Raw genomic sequence first — 19,907 nt, 5'->3', positions numbered from 1 at the left:
ATTGTGTAAATTTTATTTTTCTCCCAAAGTAAAACAGGTGGTGGGGAGAGTTTGTCACCTCTGTACATTTGAGAACTACCCATCATTTCATGCAAATGGAGAAAATGCAGGAGAAGAGAGGAGAGGAAATGAGAGGAAAGGAGAAAAGAGGAGTAGAGAGGCAGAGAAAGGGGAGGAAGACAGAAGACGAAGAAGGAGGAGAGGAGGTGAAAAAGGGTGGAAGATGAGGAGAGTATTTGATAAACAGGATAACAAGAGGAGAAGATGAAAAAAGGAAGATGAAAGAGGAGAGAAAGGAAAGGGAAAGAAGGGAGAAGTAAGCAGTTATAGGTCACAATATACAGGCGTGTATAATATAAAGAATTATTTGGTTATGATTATAACAAGTAGTTGTCGTAGTAATAGCATTAGTAGTAGGTAAAGTAATAGTAAGTCGTAGTACTTTTTGTTACCTTCTCCAAGAGGAGTACACTGACCCTTTGGCCTACAGCCTGAGGCTGTTTTGCTCTTAGAGTGAGGGTCAAGTGGCCGGGACTTGGACACAGCGAGTTGGTCACCAGCAGCACAGCTGCACATCCAGCTGCTGTAGCTCAGATTGTATGCCCTGCAGGATTGGCCTGTGAGCTGCTAGGTTTATTGGTAGTAGTAAAAGTAAATGAAAATATGAAATTTGAGCATAGCAACGAATGTGTGCATGTAGTTAAATGAACGCTAGGGTGTATCAATATACATTTTCAGGTTTCGTACAAAGTTCGCTTCTTAGATTGTGAAAGAGGATTCAATTACTGATTGTTTTTGGTTCTACTGACCTTTCATTATGTTTGTTTTTTTATCTCTGATCTAAACCTTATGTTTATTACATTTAACCCCCTAAAGCAGGAAAGATTAACAGCTACATGTCACAAAAGACAAAAGCATAATTAAAACATATGGAAAAGCTGTGCAGAGTGGAGTTAACTAAGACAGTTTCCATTCTTTGATCTTTTGTGGTTTTCACAAAAGATGGCAAATGAGAGACACTAGGAAGAAAGCAAGAGGTGTACACTTTTTTAGACTTTTTTCTATTTTTCAATGATGTGTTGAAGTAGTCGTACTTTTAGTGAGCACGGTACACAGCGTTATGTGTACGCAGCATTATTGCCTAGTGCAAAGCTCCAGTCTTTTTAGTGTGATGTCTTATAGAGTATTGCTCTAACACTGAGGTTATTAGTAAACAGAATGAAAGGAACATTACCTGATATATGGATCATGGAGCTGGGTTTAGTTGTGTCTGGACTGTTGCCTTGACTGTGTGGTCAGTTTTGTGTGATATGGAAATATCCCCCTTCTCCATTTCTAAAAACTCTTCTCTTTAAATGAGTGAATGTTTTTAGAGATCCTCCATTGCCTACATGTTTGCTACATTTTATTTCATGGATTCAAAAAAAAAGAAAGAAAAAACAAGATAGCAAGAATTAAAAAAAGAAAAAGAGGCTTGGCTGGGCATTCCCACAGCGGGGATGCCTGAGACTGTAGTCTGCCCTGATTGGTGCAGCTTTCATGCTGTTGCCGTGGCAGCACTATGAAACCAGCGGGAGGGGTAAAGGGAATTATGGTGGTGGGAGCAGCATGGTTTGGGGTTAGCAGTGGATACTACATCCACTGAGCTGAGTTTCAAAACAGCATGAGCCACGTGTGTGTGTGTGTGTGTGTGTGTGTGTGTTAAAAGACTGAGCGACTGTGAGTGTAAAAAATGCTGAGCTGAATTTACTTGATTCAAATGTATGCATGAATAAACATATATAACATCTACACAATTATTGCTGAAAGCAAGAAAACTGAGAATTGTGCTGATGCTGTGTATTTTATTCTAATGTACACATTCAATTCAAGTAAATTCAGCCCATCACTTTTTTCAGCGAGTATGTGTGCGCGTGCACTCCGAGATGGGCTTGCTAGGCTAACTGTAGCAGGCTACATTCTCATCGTCAGCTGCAGTGCCTTCTGCTGTAACTGAACTCCGGATGAATGTATAGCAGGCATGTTTACTGACTGGTATGAGCTACTAACACACTAAGTTAGTGCCTGCCTTTGCCAGCCATGGGTGCATACAGCCTCATTAGTCACCCATGTTGGAATCTGGCACCTGCCATGTTTTCCAGTGCCTTTCTTTAACTGTGTTTTTGTTCATGTGTGTGTTTGTCTGTTGTGGCTGTCCTGCAGTGGAAGCAGTAAGGGGAAAGACATCAGTACTATAAAGTCTCTGCGTGTACTGAGAGTGCTACGGCCCCTCAAGACCATCAAACGCCTGCCCAAGCTCAAGGTACAGAGCACCTTTTTGACTTCAGGTCAGGTGCCAGTATTCAGTTAAATCCAATTAAATCACTATGCGGTTATTCGTTACAGGCCAACAATTCAGTGAAATGCTGATTGTACGTTTTAGCAGGACTGTAAAATGTGACCGGTTTTTTCTGTACTTTGCTACTACTGATGTGCTGTAACTTCTTTCTGAAGTCCCTCTGTTGGGATGGAAATGACTGTATTTTTCATCAGTATAATCAAATTAAGTATTTTTCCCTGTTATCAGATTAACTAGGACACGATTGGCTCTCAGTGTGTGAAATGTGTGTAAATAAACTCTGGTAGAAGATGATGAGTCCTCATCAGCGTAATACTTTGTTGCTGTCTGAACAAAATCTTGTGTATCCAAAATGGTAACTTTACAGGAGAAGGAAAAAGGCGTTCTTAACTTGCAATGGAAGTCAAAGTAACAAGATTTTTCCCCTAGTATTTTTAGACCATTTCTATTGGTCTGTAGATCATGAAATGTTAACACAATGCAAAGGGTAACTGGTGTTTTCAAATGATGCAATTTTATAAGAGTTTTTGCAACTGCGATGATATCTTAGCTTTAGTGTTAGTGTTAGCTCATTAGCTGTGAAGAGGCCGGCTCCATTACTCACCTGACATGGAAGCCTACCCTTGGCCATTTTTGTACAATTACACATGTTTTCAGATAAATTTCTCTGTGTAGTGCTAAATTTGCTGTAGTTGTACTACTACATTTTTTAGCCTTCTAACACCAGTGCAATCGCAAGTTTACAGCCCTATGTTAATTTTGTCTGTTTTTTGGAAGGAAGGTGAAAAACGGGTGGAAAGATTGGAAATTCTGCTAATTAGATATTTATGTTAGAGTTTTATTAATTAGTAAATTGAATGTTAATTTCAGATACACTGTGAGCTCATTGTGACCACATTTTGTGCTATGTTTTCTCACGTATGTGTACCTGACTCTCGTGTTTCACTGCTTTCCTCTGTCCTCAGGCTGTCTTTGATTGTGTGGTGAACTCACTGAAGAACGTGCTGAACATTCTCATCGTCTACATGCTCTTCATGTTCATTTTCGCTGTGGTGGCAGTGCAGCTCTTCAAGGGCAAATTCTTTTACTGCACAGACGAGTCGAAGGAGTTTGAACGTGACTGCAGGTGCACACATGCACACATCGACTACATTGATTATAAAAATTTGTCACTATGTTTTTTTTTATTTTACTTTAGTTGTACTGTAGATATTTAGATATGTTATGCCTTAGATTGTTCATATGCAGTTTAGGTCTGACAGAGTTGCATAAAAGCTTTAACTAGAATAAGTGGCTAATGTTTGTTAACTTAATGCCATCGTGAGATGTAATAAGTAAATGATAAGACTCCAGACTAACGCTGCCCAGGCATCCTGGATAAGTTAAAAATAGTGTTCAAGACGATGATAAATCTGTTTTCGAATGCTTTCAGGATGATGACGTTGCACAAGTTAACACTTAAAATAAGTAAAACATACAGTCACAAAATCACAGACATGCAGGCATTGAAGACGTAAAGTATAAAGTGGGAAATAAAAAAATTGTTAAATGGGTGCTAAAATTGAGAAAATAGGGAAGGTGATAAAAATAAATAAAATTAATTAAATAATAAATCAATTTATTTGTTAACTAATGAATAGAACCTTTCTTTTTAACTATAATTTTTTGTATTCAATCAAATGTTTGATTCAGCAACAATTTTAACAGTAATAAATATAACGCTAGTGTAAACAAAAGCAATCTAATATTTCGATGGTCCCAGGTGCAGGCACCATTATTTTAATTTATTTCTAACTGAAACAGAAACATAATTATTACATTAGTTGTTAAATCAAACCCTGTGACCCAGAAGGATAAGCGGTTTCAGAAAATGTGTGTGTGTGATTAATCAAAAAAAATGTAGTTGACAGAATAACTGATTACAGAAGTAATTATTAATGCAGCCCTGATTTGAATACAGTATTCAAAAAAATAAGAGAATGACCGATACCCGTCACTCTCTTCCAACTCTCTCATTTACTGTCTTTAACCCCTGTCAGTGATCCAAACTAGGTATCTGTCCTACCAGAATTGAAAGAGGGTAAGGCTTATGCTATGGACACATACTCAAATGACAGGATTTTTTTTCTGAAGGGGTTATAAATTCTAGGGGTTGTGATTTTTGAGGTCTGTTTTGTTAGAGGGTGGAGCAGCATTCTTTAAAAAATTTGTATTAGAGAACTGAGCTGAATGATACACACACACACACATACACAAGATGGTTTAATACATTGGCCTTGACCTCAGGATCGATAATTGTATCAAAAATGAAAAAATCATTACACCCCTACCATATACATTCAGTGCTGAGTCAAGCACTAGTGAGGTGTTGGAGATATTGTGGATTGAGGCTAATTGTGTTTTTTGTTTAGGGGTGAATATCTGGTGTATGAGCGGGATAACGAAGTGAAGGCGCAGAAGCGGGAGTGGAAGAAGTACGATTTCCACTACGACAACGTGCTCTGGGCCCTGCTCACCCTCTTCACTGTATCCACCGGAGAGGGGTGGCCGCAGTGAGTATTTACCCTTAATGTATTCAATCAACCAAGACATGTTTGGTGCTGAGGTTTTGAGGCTAATGAGACTAACAAGTAATGGCAACTTATTCTCACCAAATAGCATCACGTAGCCTGCATGCCTAAATCACCACACCCTTGCCTCAGACCACATTAAGTTGTTAAGTAATATTAAATAGACTTGCTTTTGTGGTTTCTGACACTGTATGATGTAATGTTTTCTATAAAAATGGGCAAAAACTGTTGCAGAGCCAAACAGTAGCAGCTGTCTTGAAGCTTGAATTTTGTCTGTATGTTTGTCTGTTTTTCTTCAGGGTACTGAAACATTCAGTCGATGCGACTTACGAGAATCAGGGCCCTAGCCCGGGCTACCGGATGGAAATGTCCATCTTTTACGTGGTGTACTTCGTGGTCTTCCCCTTCTTCTTCGTCAACATCTTCGTGGCTCTCATCATCATAACCTTCCAGGAGCAAGGAGACAAGATGATGGAGGACTACAGTCTGGAAAAGAATGAGGTGACAGAGAGAGGGTTATATAAACACTTGGAAAAAAAAACATTGGATTTTATTCAGGGTGTTTAAATCCAAGATTGCAGTTCTGTCAAACTGTAAATATGCTCTCACTGTTGTAAGTGAACATCATATCTCAGCAACGATAACTCTAGGTAAAGGGGAAAAATCAGATTTTTTATCTTAAAAATGTTGTTTCCTAATTTCTGTTGGTGCAATTGTCATAAAATGTACACAGCACCTGTTTTGAATATAAAGCATATCTTGTGTTTGCAGAGAGCCTGCATAGACTTTGCCATCAACGCCAGGCCTCTGACCCGCCACATGCCTCAGAATAAGCAGACGTTCCAGTACCGGATGTGGGAGTTTGTGGTGTCTCCGCCATTCGAGTACACTATCATGGCCATGATCGCCCTCAACACCATCGTGCTCATGATGAAGGTGGGCCAGCATGGACACAGTCAATTCATTTAAAGTTTTTAGCACGATAAGACAGTGCTAATTCCTCTCTGTCTCTTACTCGACAGCAGGGTAGTTTAAAGGTTTCGCTAACCCTAATCCTGGAAAACCTGGAAAGTCAGTCAATTGTAAAATCTTAGTTTCTAAATCTGGATAATTTATGGATCACAGTTGAGTGTTTCATAGTTTTAGAGAAGTTCCCTTCGTTAGTGATGTACTTGTTGTATGTTGTTATTTTAGTAATTTGTTACTTTCTTTCTTCACTGTGCTGTTTTTTGTCTTCATCTTCTACTAGAAACAGCAAGTGTCAGCAGTGAAAATAGCATTTAAAAGTGGTATAACCACAAAAGCAAATTATTGTGAAACTGACAGAATTTCAGAATTAACTCACTGTTAAAATCATGGAAAATGATCATAAAACTTCTAAACTGGTTCTTTAAGAAGCCAATAAAAAGTTTTCTTTGAAAAAGCATGCACTACTGTGCATTGTTACAATGCATTCATTCTGTGAAGTCAACAATGTTGTCTAAACCATACATGCTTAGTTGAGACCTTTAGGAACCAAAACCTTACACTCTGTAATAATAGATCACTGGAAGCCACAGTGACTATGATGTCTCATACAGGCTGACATGCTGCTGTCTGCAGATCTGGTATGATAAGCATGGGTGTGTGTGTGTTTTCAGTATTATGAAGCTTCAGATACCTATGAGAAAATGCTAGCCAACCTGAACATTGTTTTCACCTCGCTATTCTCCCTGGAGTGTGTATTGAAGATCATTGCCTTTGGAGCACTGGTGAGTGACCATGCCTGGAGTCTGTCTCTTTGTGTGTGTGTGTGTGTGTGTGAGAGAGAGTCTTTGTATGTGTGTGTTTGTATCATCATGTGATATATTTGTGAATAGGCAAACATTCCCATTCACTATGGGGAACGGGCAAAATTTCAGAAAAGTTGAGTCAGTATATGAGTTTGGAAGACAGAAAGCAGCAAATAGTAAATTCTGTTTTTCTTGTATTAAATAAAAACAGTACAAAATGTGTGTGTGATATGTAATATGTGATTTTTATTTATTTATTTATTTTTGGGGGGGAAATATATGCTCATTCTAAATTTGATGTCTGCAGCACATTCCAGAAACGTTGGTGCGAAAACATGTTTACCACTGTGGTATATCACCTTTCATAAATAACCTTTTGGGGACTTAAGACACCAATTGATCCAGCTTTAAAAGTGTATTTTTTTGCCATGCGTCCTTTATTTAAGTCTTCAGCTGCACAACTGTACAGGGCCTTTGTTGAAGTGTTTTGTTCTTTTGACACGTGCAGAATGTGGCTTTTAACTGTCATGTTGAAACAAACATGGACATCCCTGGGGAAGACGTTGTTTAGAACAGTGGTTTTCAAATCAGTGCTCATGGATCCTTACACGACGCACCTTTTTGCACTATCCATGTGGCACAAGTGAATCAGGACCATCTTGGGGTCTGTCAGGTTTAAGAACCACTGGTTTAGAAGGCGCCATGTGTTGCTCCAAAATGTGTATATATCTTTCAGGGTTAAGATGTCTTCACAGATGTGCATGTTGCTCATGCCATGGGCACGAAAACACTGCCTTACCATAACAGACACTAGCTTTTAAACTTTACACTGGTGACATTCTGGATGGTCCTTTTCTTCTTTGGTCCAGAGAACACAATGTACATTTTTCCATAAACAGTCTGAAGGTTTGATGAGACCACAATACATGCTTCCACTTTGCATCAGTTTATTTCTTCCTGGGGAAGTCAGCAGCGTTTCTGACTTGTGGCTTCCCCTGTGCATAGTAAACAAACAATTTCACTGCAATGGACAGTGTTTATTGACAACTATTTGTCAATGTATTCTCAAGCCCATGCAGCAGCATGCCGGTTTTTAATGCAGTGCCAGCTAAAGGGGTTGAAGGTCACAGACATTTTGTGTTTTATTTTACCTTACCCTTTACACTCAGAGATTTCTCTGGAATCCCTAAATCTTTTATGCACTGTAGAGGGTGAAATACCTAAAATTCTTGCAGTCATTCTTTGAGGAACGTTGCTTTTTAACTTTTCCGTTATTCACTGATGCATTTTTTAACAAAGTAGCGAGCCTCAACCCAGCCATAAAGGACTAGGCCTTTCCTGGATGCTCCTTTTATACCCAAGCATGATTGTACCATCTGTTTAAGATTTTTGAACATTTCTGAACATTCCTTGTCTTAAATTGTCCTGGCCTCAACTGTTTTGGAATTTGTCACAGGCACCAATTATAGAATGAGTGCATATTTACAAACACCAACAGAGTCAACAAGGTAAAAGATTAAAAATATTGTCTATGTACTGTTTTCTTTTAACTACAGGTCAAGGTGAATTTACAAATCACTTATTTATTTATTAAATTATTGTCTCAGTTCTTTTGGAATTGAAGATTTTTGTAGATTGTGTGTGATTTCTAGCCACCTTCCAGTAAAAGTACTGTTGCTGCAGTGAAATTATGACTGCAGTAAAAAAACAACTTCAGTGGAAGAAGAATAACATTTTAGTACATCCAGCATTTATCAGCATAGGAAATGAAGTTTGTTAGACTGTATTTTTTGGAACCTTTTGGTCTAAAAAAAAAAGCTACAGATGTGAGAGTTGAGCGTTGTGAGCAACAGTAAAGCAGTTCAGGAGCTGAACCAGCAAAACAGAATGAAATGAAACACAGAATAGAAAATTGGGAACTAACTGTTTGTCAGGGTTAACATATGTCATTTGAAAATATTCTGGAAATCCTCTGGTGTTTGGTGTCAGATGGGAATGAGCAATTAGGAAAAGGAAGAAGGAGAAAGTAAATGATGTTGTTCAGCAAAGGCCAGCCTGGAAAGGAAGATGGAGAAAGAAAGAATAGTGATGGATAGAGGACAAATTCAGATGGTGATAGAGAGAAAGAAAAAAGAGGGAGAAAACGTGAATGGTGATGTATTAAAGAATTAAGGAAGGGGTAGAGTGCATAGACGCACTCACGCAGGGGGGTAGGCATGTGAGGTTTGGCTGAAGCACTAAAGTTCAGTGCCTGGATGCCACAGTTTTACTGCATCTGCTAGTTGGAGTGGTCTTAATGCACTCTTTTACTGCAGGCATTCACAGGGCAGCACAGACATGTCCTGCACTCTCAGCATGTGTGTCACCAAACCCTTAGGCACCCAGCCGTACTGAGAGAGAGAGTAGAAGTAGAAAAGTCAGAAGGATAAAGAGAACAAGAGAGAAGAGAGAAGAATGAGGCTGTGTGTTTGTTTGTTTGTTTTGGTTGGTTTGTTTTGTGTGTGTGTGTGTGTAAACAAATGAGGCATAATATTCTTCCACATATAAACTTGCATATAGGTAATATATATGGAACATCATTTCATATAGATACTTACATATATGTAATACATGTGGAATATATTGGAATTTGATTTGAATATACATCATAACAAGGTGTAAAACAAATGCGTGTGTGTGTGTGTGTGTGTGTGTGTGTGTGTATATGTGTCTGTGTCTAACTCTCATAAGATCACTGTAGCCCAAATAACAGGCATGCTTCTCTCATTTTACCCACAGAACTACTTCAAAGATGCCTGGAACATCTTCGACTGTGTGACTGTGCTTGGCAGCATCACTGATATTTTAGTCACGGAGCTAGGGGTAAGTGTTTTCTGTAGAGGGGCTACTGAGAGAGTGTTAGTATGTGTGTGCGCATGTGTGTGGGTGTGTGTCAGAGATACAGACAGGAACTCCACAGGATCGTTCCCTTCCCACTGAAGCGGAAGGCTCTTCTGAAGGTTTTATATAATTGTCCCAGTTGGTGTGTGGAGCAGATCAGTGAGACAGCATTGGGACGTCTGGAGCTCACCCAGCTTTCACTTACATCACAGTAATCCCCTACTGAAATCAGACGTCTAGCGTTTTACCATCCCTTAATTAAAGCGATACTTCAGCAAAAGGTCAAATGTACACAGTTTTCCCTCTTACAGCAAATGTAGTCAGTCAGCCAAGACATGTTTGGTGTCTGTATTTTGCTTTTTTAATTTTGCACTAGCTACCAATTAGCATTGTGCAAACTTCACATCTAAATCAACACACACTTGTTTCAAAACGTGTCGGGTTGTTAGGTCATTTTAAAATTCTGTCAATTTTTATAGATGACAATATGACATACAGAAAACATATAAGTACGTATATTAGAAATTACAGTCCCAGGGAACCTACATTCACAATTTCTTGCTAAGTAGGTTAATCTTTTTCTTGTGGGCACATAATATACATGCACAAATTACGTCCTGTGAATAATGTTTCAATATCTAATAAAGGACCAATGTATTGATCCAGTATTTCTCTCCTTTTAGAGTAAACAAGGTGGTCCCAGTGTAAGCTTTACACTCAAGGCTGATGTAGCTTTTCCTGCCCACACAACTTTAAGAAAACTAAGCATTCCCCCACAACCTCACTCTTTTCCAGTCTCAACAAATTAATAAGCGAAAGCTAACCTTGCAAGCATAACCAAGCAAGCAAGCTAGTTCATCTGTGTGTCTGTCTTCCTGTCTGTTGTTTGTTCTTTCGTTTGTCCAACCAGCCATGCCAGGATTCCATGGATGCATTTCCTGGATGTACATCCAGCAGTAAAGTGAATACGAACCTTATCAATGCATTAGAAATCTGTGTTTTAGCAAGCAGACACAGTGGGGTGTACACCACCACCTACATGTGTATGGACTCATTTCAACCTCCTTCACTGTTGTATTGAGTTTTGCTTGAGTGGCAAAGTAGGATGAGGGATATCAATCAAGCATGCTCATTAGGATATTTGGCCACGCCCAGATAGTCATCATATATATCTGATCAGTGAATTTAGCTGGTATTTAAACAGTGGTTCTTTCTTCATATCACTATTATGGTTGTCATTCATAACGTCTGGCTTTGTTGGCTGGATGTCTAATATAACACTCAGTATTAGCATACAATTTTTTTACCATTTAATATTGTGTGGGACTTTAACAACCTGATGCAGTTTGAGGCAAGTGTGTAATTAATTAATGCAGAATGCTAATTGGTTTCCCACTGCTTGTTACATTAGCCTTGTAGCTCAAGTGGAAAACTTTATAAGCAAACTTCCTACATGAAACATGTCTTGGTTGATCAACTGCATTTGAGGTAAGGGGAAAAACTGTGTAAATTAGTTTTTTTACAGACCTATTGTTGAAATGCCCCTGTCAAGATCAACCAATTCACCTTTTTTGAATCTCTATCACTCTCTGAACGTCAGCCTCAAATTTAGCAAGATCAGTGAAGACAACGTGGTTCTAAAAGAAGGTGTGTGTGTGCCTGTGTGTGTATGTCTTGAGAGACGCTGTCCTTCAGTAAATCAGCAGCACCTGGTGGCTGGTCATTGTACATCATTTTGACTGTTACTTGCTTGTAAAAAATGCTTGCTATCTCAGGCTAAGAGATACAGAAATGTTGCACACTTCTGTTTTTGATTTTGAATAGACAAGAAAATCACAAGCAAACATTTCAAAGCATTTAGCTTTTATCTTTTTCAGTATTGTTTCATATGGCTTTCATTCTGATTTTCAGTATTGTTTCATGTTTTGTTAATTGTCACTACTGTATGCTAAGCTTATGTTACAATGATTTGAATATGGCTTTTAATTGACAGATGTTTTTGGACTAAAATGTCTGCATAATGATTATTCATTTCTTGTTTTATCCTTTTTTTCTGTCCTTTTTTTTTAACATGCTTTCTTTAATCGCTGCTATATTGGCGGCTACGCCCTCTGATGAATTCATCCAATCAAAATGCACTATGAAACTCATGTGTCCATCTGTGACCTGGCCTGGCCGATCACACTGGTTGTTATTATCAACCTCCAAAAATGCTGCTATAAACCATGCATCTGCAACATCTCCATGTAGATGGTTTGTAATTTTTTTGGAAATCTTAATGCATCTGTTTTCCTCTGTGGCTGATGATGATGATGGTGATGATGATGCATGTGCTTGAATACAAAATGACATTGACCCCTGCTCTATGTGACACTTCAAGGGTTTCACTCCCACACTGTATACGCACCCAGTCCAGATATAACTGGGCTGATGTTTTTTGCACACACGCATACAGAATTTTAGCTGGCATACTCTCAGCAGTAAACCTTGCTAAAGTCTGAAACATAGGGACAGGAGCTGTAGCTGTAGTTCAGGATGTCTGCATGCTCTCTATGTCTTTCTTTTTGCCTTTAAAATCAAGCATAGTCTAGAATAACAGAACGGGGCTATTTCACAAAGCAAGATTTTCAACAAGCTGGATAACTTAAGGACCCATAGGCTACGTCTTTCTTTTCTTTCATTTAAGGTCTGCTTAAGACGTTTGGGATACAAAAGCAGTCATAATTAATTTTTACATAATTTTCCAACCTCTCATTTTCTCTTAGAACAAACTAGGTTGTTTTTGTTACTATGTCTTTAAGACTGTGAATCACCTGTGTTCTGATTGTCTGCACTATATCATACCTCTTTCAAAAAGCAGGCGGAGCTAAAACAATTCTTATGGCCTTGGCATGAATGGGCAGGGCTAAACTGTTGCAGGCTCATATATTTGTAAATGCATTGGGTTTTGTGACATAAAAATACCCTGAATTTTATGTTTTAAAATGTTGCCACATATAGTTTACATACAAGTTTAGACTATTTTATTTAATAAAAGCTTAAGTTAAGCTTAAGTTATTTGGTTAACTGAGAAAATCTGCTTTGTGAAACATTCCTCTGAATAAGTGTTTCTTAAAAACACTCCGATTATACGGCACTAAAGGGTCACTGATTGGTCTGTGGCACAGATGGAGGCGGAGCTGTCCTCCTTTATGGGAACATTGCACAGTGCTATTGATGGAGAAGATTTGCATGCACACACTGCATACTCCTGATTCCAGCCCCTATCCCCGTCCCATTCCCCATCCAGGTACTGGGTTTAAGGACATAATTAATACATATGCTGTAGCGACAGATGTCTTTATTGTGGCCTTAATGTTATCTTTAATGACCGTATATTCAGTAAGTGTAGTGCTATGTGTGGTAAGCTTACTAAGAGGCCACTTCTTCCTTTTGTCATTCTAACCATAACCTGCTTCTAGACCAGTGATCTGCAATATCATTAAAAAAGAAAAAAGTTAATATTTTAAATAAAAATAATTTATATAACCCACTCTTCTTTGGATTTGCCATGACAAGCCAACACACCCCATTACAGTGTCCCTGAGAGCATCCAGTCTGGAGCTTTAATGTTAACTATGAAAAAAAAAGATCAAAGCGTTCATGTTGCAGTAGCCTAACCAATAGCTGATAGTCCTGAAAAAGCCTGGCAAATAATGTACAACCAATGTACAATACAACGTTAGACAAACTAGTAGGTTTTACAGACAACAAGGAAAGTGGTCAGAGTGCCCCCTCCTGTTTCTATTCAGAAAGAAAGAGAACAATATATTGGAGATGAAACATATTAACAGTCATATTTTTGAAAAATCAGTAGTGCCATGGTGACTGAACAACTGAATATAATGATAAATTAAGAGATATAAACCTCTTACCTGTATGGGGGGATTGATTTGAAAAATGTCTTCAGAGTTGTGCTCAAGAAAGTCCATAGAATATAAGGACCAAAGCAAATGTGAAATTTCAGATGTGGACATGATAACAGGTCCATTGCCTGTGCATTGACAATGTTGCCAGCTGTAGAAATATGGTGCAAATCAGTGTTGTAGAAGCAGATGTGGTAAACATGTACATTTTATATTTGAGTTAGGGATCCTTAAGCCCAGAACTTTTGCCCTTTGACCTTTGCTGGGATGCAGTGTGAGTGGCCGTTAGCCGTTAGCTGTGGTTGGTGTGTGGGTTTAGCATGCTGTGGGCCATCAGTGCATTTGGTTATTTGACACCAGGTTAGGGGTCCTGCACTTTCCTCCCATATGGATGAGGATGTTTAGGTTCTGCCTTTTCTGTATGAGTTCACCACCCCTCCACCCACCCTCTTCTTTCCCCCCCTGCTTTTCTCCTTCCCTCGGATATGCCGGGCCTGCTCAGTCTTGCCAGTTTGAGTTTTATTTTCTAACATCTCTTTCCCTTTCCTGGTTTGTAACACCCCTCTTTGTTTTGCCTACTAATACACAAAAAGAATTAATGTTCCATCAGCAACTGATCTCTCAGCTGACGTCTGTCTATCTATCTATCTATCTATCTGTCTATCTATCTATCTATCTATCTTCTCTCTCTCGCTCTCTCTAGAATAACTTCATCAATCTGAGTTTTCTGAGACTGTTCAGAGCTGCCCGTCTGATTAAGCTGCTCAGACAGGGTGAGACCATTCGCATCCTGCTCTGGACCTTCGTCCAATCTTTTAAGGTAAAACAAGCACACTAAAGGAGTTCTCTGAATAAATCCGGCAAAAGCTTTCGACTGGTTCACTGAATTATGTTTTTAGCCAAGCAAACATTCTTACAACACACACACGTAGACAACATTATGCTATACAGCCTGCTTTGGGGAGCATATAATGGAGTTATGGCATATAATAGCAGTCCTTCACGGCCTTTTAGTGACCTGCAGAAGCCATACAACTCCAGCCCAAAGTTCCTCGGACTCCCCCTACTCTCATCATCTCCCTCAACACAAGGCGTGGTCTGCATTTGCAAAAATCTGTTAATAGCACAGATGAGATTAAGTAAAGTTGACTCTGTTGAGTGTAGCCAAGCATTTTAAACAAATCATACAAATTATTAGAGCAAATTCTAGAGAGATTCTTTTATACTGTAGTCTATAAAACTACAAGCTCATTGTAGTAAAAACATTGAAATACTGTCCCATAACAAAGACAAATCAACTGTTGTATAAAAGACTTGTAACTCCAAACAACTATTTAACAATTTACAGTATTTACTGAAATTGACAGTTGTTTTCTGATAGCCCATTCAGCGTGTATTATGTGAACATTTCATGATGAATGGGCCAATAAAAATGGTTCATAGTTATTTCATGATGAATGGGCCAGTAGAAATGGTTCATAGTTACCTGGAGTAAAATGTCATCACATTAAAGTTACGAACATTTTTTTTTCTTTTTTTGTCAGTGTACTGTTTAGGAGGTTTTGTTACAACATAAAATTTTACAGTTCTTGGTAGAACTTTCTCAAACATTCTTCAGTAACACTCGCACTGGGATTTGACTGATTATTTTCTCTGTTCTTTTTGTGCAGGCTTTGCCATACGTGTGCCTACTCATTGCTATGCTGTTCTTCATCTATGCCATCATCGGGATGCAGGTGAGGTTTCGCCTGCCTTGTTCATCTGCACATCTATGACTAGGCGTAGGAGCAAAAAATATGAAATGTAAAAATATTATTGATAAACAAATTCTTATTAATTAATTAATAATAAGATGCCAAAATCAAGTCTTCTTTTTCTTTCTTATGAGAACAAAGCTTCTGCCAGTGATGTTGTTGTTAGAAACGGGTTGGTAGCACAGTTGATAACAGTGTCATCTTGTATACATAAGACTAAGGTTCGATTCCCTGCCTGGGCAGGAATCAGTCAGAGCATTTGAGCAAATTTGTGATAGAATAATATCATGGCTTAAGTGTGCTAATATCATGACTGCTTCTCAGTCAGCACAATGTCACTTGTCGCTCACAGTTGTAAACAAAAAAAAAAAAACAAATGACGTAGCTAGCTAACGCTGTTTGCTGAACTATATGTTCCCTCCAAAATCATATTACATCAGGAAAGCCCATAATAATCACCAGATTTTTGCTCCACGCAGACAAGAAAAAAAGCGAAGCAACAGTGTGGTTTGACAGCGGTGTTACTCCTCTTGCTGGAGGCTAGGACAAAGAGAGGATTGTGGGAATTGCAATGACAGTACAGTAAACTTGCAATTTCAATGAGATTGAGATGGAATTATGTGTCTTGCAGCTGTTTGGGAACATAAAGATTGAGGAGGAGGATGGAGACAGTGCCATCAACCAACACAACAACTTCAGGACCTTCTTCCAGGCTCTTATGCTGCTTTTCAGGTGTGTGGCCTGGGCTTCGGTCGATTGTGTAGCAGGACTGCACAGTATTATCTTTTATTGGTTGTAACTGCGATATCAGCTTTTTGAATACTGTTGAGACAAAAGTCTGCAATATGCAAATGTTGCACTGTGTGCTGATCAATCACAGATTTCTGTGCCAGTTTGAGGCAGTAAAATGATCCAACAAACATACAGCACAGTGCAAAAGTCGAAGACCTTCCTTTGCTTATTTAATTTCCTATCAAAACAGCCCTTAAGTAAGTTATTCGTTTTTCAGGAGATATTTCTGAGGAGTTTAGATATAGGGATGATCCACTTGCAGGAGCTACAGAGAAAATGGGACTCTTAATATCCAACCACCTGCAAGACCTGGCAGACCACCAAAACTGTCCCCATCAGATAAACAGCTCTTAAACCTTTCATCTTTGAGAGAGAGGAGAAAATCAGGCTCCAATCTTGCTTCTGATCTGAAAAAGTCCACAGCTTTTTCTGTCCATGCTTCTACTATAAGAAGAACTCAGGGCCCGATGCATAGCTGTCAAGAAGCCCTTACTAAGAAAGGAAATGGACCAAAAAAAGTATTTGCTGATCACACAAAGAAGAAGCTTAATGTCTGTTTTAGCTGGAAATTAAATAAAAGATTGGTGGTCTCTGACTTTTGCACAGTATTGTAAATCATTTTGGTCAAAATAATGCAGGAAAATGTATTAGATTCATGTGGAACTAACTGACACATTTGAATCATGTAAATAAAAATAAAACATTTTTCCAGTGCAGTGTGTAGCAATATAGAAGCAGCGTAATTCTTCCATCTGTGTGTCTGTGTGTATAGGAGTGCGACAGGAGAGGCATGGCATGAAATCATGCTGTCGTGTTTGGGGAACAAGGACTGTGATCCCCTGTCGGGGAATACGGAGTCGGAGTGTGGCAGCGAGTTTGCGTACCTTTATTTTGTCTCCTTCATCTTCTTGTGCTCATTCCTGGTAAGAATTCCACTTTTTTCTCCAGCTCATCGTCCTTATTTTTCCCATTCTTTGCCTTCTCTTTTTCGTTTCTCTAAAGCCTCGTTCCATTCAACCGCAGTATGACACTATGTGACAGGGCAGAATCAATTACAGGAGTCTTAACAGCTTTTGAAAGCTTGTGTGGAGATTTTTAACCTTTACTGTTATTTTCATTCTGCCATACCATTTCAGTGTAATTTCACAATTGGGGCACTCTAAAATACTGGTTTCATTTGAATCAGGTTTGATTTTTTTAGCAGTATATTGACAAGTTTTTTTATTTTTGTTTTTACATATAATATCTCCTCTTCTACTTAAAAACATTAATGTGGTATGGATTGAAAGTTTAGAATCTTCACTTTCCACACAATTTCGCCCCTTGTTTCTCTACAGTTTAGCTACAATTCACAAATAATTGATAAAAAATTAGTGGTACCACTAATTCTTTTTTAACACTGTTAACATATTTTGTTACTTTGACTTTTCAAACCATACATAGTTCCAACTTAAAGCCAAGCTGCTGGAGTACTGTTTGTTGCTATGACTCTGCAACTGTAGCCCTCAAGTCCAGCTTTTAAATGGAATGTTCCATTGATGGTTCTCTTTAATGCAAAGCACACTTGTGATATCAGCAATATCAGTAATTCTACAGACTACGCTGGACAGTGCTCATTAGAAAACTATACAAATCACTGAGCAGCAAACTAACAAAAGCATTAGCAAAATGGATAACTACAGTTCCCCTCAACACAAGCTGTATTAGAGCGAGAAGCTACGGTCACTGAGGATTTCGAACCATTGATTGTACAGTCGCATAAAAAGATCTGAACATCCTCAGTCAATTTACATTTTTGTTGATTTTCTAAGTAAAAATGTTAACACATTCTCTACAGGGAACAAACTCACATATGGCATTTTTATGCTATTTTAATGCAAATTTCTGTTTATTTGCGTAGTTGAACATAGAAGAAAGAAAACACTTTTTCTCCCTTGTGTGTGTGTGTGTGTGTGTGTGTGTAGATGTTGAATCTATTCGTGGCCGTCATCATGGACAATTTTGAGTACCTCACGCGGGACTCCTCCATTCTGGGTCCTCATCACCTGGATGAATATGTGAGGATTTGGGCGGAGTACGACCCTGCAGCCTGGTGAGTCTTTGTGGAACCACACACTCACTCACACACACATAGACACACACACACACACAGTCATGTTAACACCCTCACACATATTTAAAGTCAGTGTATCCACACTAATAACACTTTCATTTTTACACATGTACACAGTCATGTAATACTTATACTATACACAGTAAAAAAGATTTGTTGTTTTTACTTAAATAAGTTAATCAGGCTGCCTTAAACTTATTTTACTGGCCTTTAAATAGTAAGTTAACACAATATATAACAGATTATTGTTCTCTTAAGTTACTACTAGAGATTTAGTCAACTCAAACTTTAAGGCAGACATGTTACTTACTTTTAAAGTTAGAACAACACATCTTTTTACATTGTACCTACCCAAAATAATCCATTTGTGTCAAAGTTTGAATAATTCCCAAATTAACATTGATTTTTCAATACAGTACTTCATTCATTGAAGGCAATCATTGAAATGGAACCCCTGGCAGAACATGCAGTCTTTTTATAATACACTGTTTAAAAATGCTGAATATGACAAAGCGTTTGGTTCAGTCGCTTTCCTTTTTTTTCCAACGGTTACAATAATGTATTAACTGAACAGTTTTGCAGCTGGAAGGAGCACACATCTCACGACTCTAATCTCCCTGCTCATTTGCCCATTTACACACACACAAACACATTTTACACGCACAGTGTCCTCCACAACAGTGTTTTCTCAACCCAGTTCTTGCTGCCCATTAGACAGCCCACATTTTCACTCTACGCTTGAACCAGCTAATCATAGGCAGGTGGGCCATAGTAAACCTTGTCTGAACACTAAATCAGGGTTAAAGTAGTGTCGCTACAAGTATTAAAGCTATTAGTTTAACTACATTTCCTGGTAGCATGGTGGTAGCATCACTGTTTTCTAAGTAGTAGCACTGCTGTGTGAAAGTAGCTTTTTAGTAGTGAAGCTTTTTATCCATCACGTAGCAACATAGCACTGATTAACTCTTTCTTTTCCCCATTTTAGTCAGTCTAAATCAATCAGTATTCTGCGTGATTTATTTGGAATTGACCTTTTCCATATTAGGAACGCTCTTTTGCTGTGTAGCTAATAGCTTAGTAGCTTAGCTTAATAGATAATAGCTTAGCTTCTTGTAAGGTAACACTGTTTAAAAAGGTTCTTTAAGGGCTCTTTAGTAAAGACAGTGGTTCTGTATAGAACAATAAACACTCAAAGAACCAACTGTTTGCTTAAATGGTTCTTCGCATGTTGAAATGGTTCTTCACGTGTTGTATATGGTTTTTTTATAGACCCTTTTACAAAATGGCCCTATATAGTACCAAAAAGGGTTCTGGCACTGTTGCGATATCAAGTTTGTAACAATAGAAGCACCATTTGTGGTGCTATATAGAACCACTTTCAGAAAGGTTCTATAGAAACCCGTAAACACATTCTCCGTCAATCTGAAAAACCATGTCACTCATGGTTCTAAATAGAACCATTCCCTTTACTAAAGAACCCTTGAATCTTTTTTTTAGACAAATTAGCTTTCATAAAGCTGAGCACAGTAAGTAGAGTAACTGGTAGCTTAGCTTGCTACATTTTTAAATAGTTTGGCCAACACTGGCTCCAACATTAGCTATACTAATAATAACTTTGCTAAGTTAGCAATATCAGAGTCAAAATAATAACTAGACATCTAGGATAGCTGGAGTCATTTGCTAGAATAAAATTGGTGGTTATCCAGCACTATGTATTCTCCTTCTATCAAAGTTATTTGATCATTACTGCTTATTAATAGTATACTGACGAACAAATAAAAAA

General features: G+C 38.3%; 1 protein-coding gene across 1 annotated transcript in view; it reads left to right on the top strand.

Moving 5' to 3' along the window:
* The window catches only part of cacna1aa (calcium channel, voltage-dependent, P/Q type, alpha 1A subunit, a), a 141,510-nt gene that overhangs the window by 85,853 nt on the left and 35,750 nt on the right, over positions 1 to 19,907 (top strand). Inside the window, 12 exon segments of the mRNA XM_036563030.1 lie at positions 2,203 to 2,302; positions 3,304 to 3,464; positions 4,750 to 4,890; positions 5,208 to 5,409; positions 5,680 to 5,844; positions 6,549 to 6,659; positions 9,459 to 9,542; positions 14,169 to 14,285; positions 15,136 to 15,201; positions 15,851 to 15,951; positions 16,784 to 16,934; positions 17,976 to 18,103. Of these exon segments, the coding sequence (XP_036418923.1) occupies positions 2,203 to 2,302; positions 3,304 to 3,464; positions 4,750 to 4,890; positions 5,208 to 5,409; positions 5,680 to 5,844; positions 6,549 to 6,659; positions 9,459 to 9,542; positions 14,169 to 14,285; positions 15,136 to 15,201; positions 15,851 to 15,951; positions 16,784 to 16,934; positions 17,976 to 18,103 (1,527 nt within the window).

Source organism: Colossoma macropomum, unplaced genomic scaffold (assembly GCF_904425465.1).
Source record: "Colossoma macropomum unplaced genomic scaffold, Colossoma_macropomum, whole genome shotgun sequence".
In the NCBI taxonomy this organism is placed as follows: Eukaryota; Metazoa; Chordata; class Actinopteri; order Characiformes; family Serrasalmidae; genus Colossoma; species Colossoma macropomum.
The sequence above is the reverse complement of the archived record's forward strand: the minus strand, read 5'-3'. Positions and strand labels throughout refer to the sequence as shown.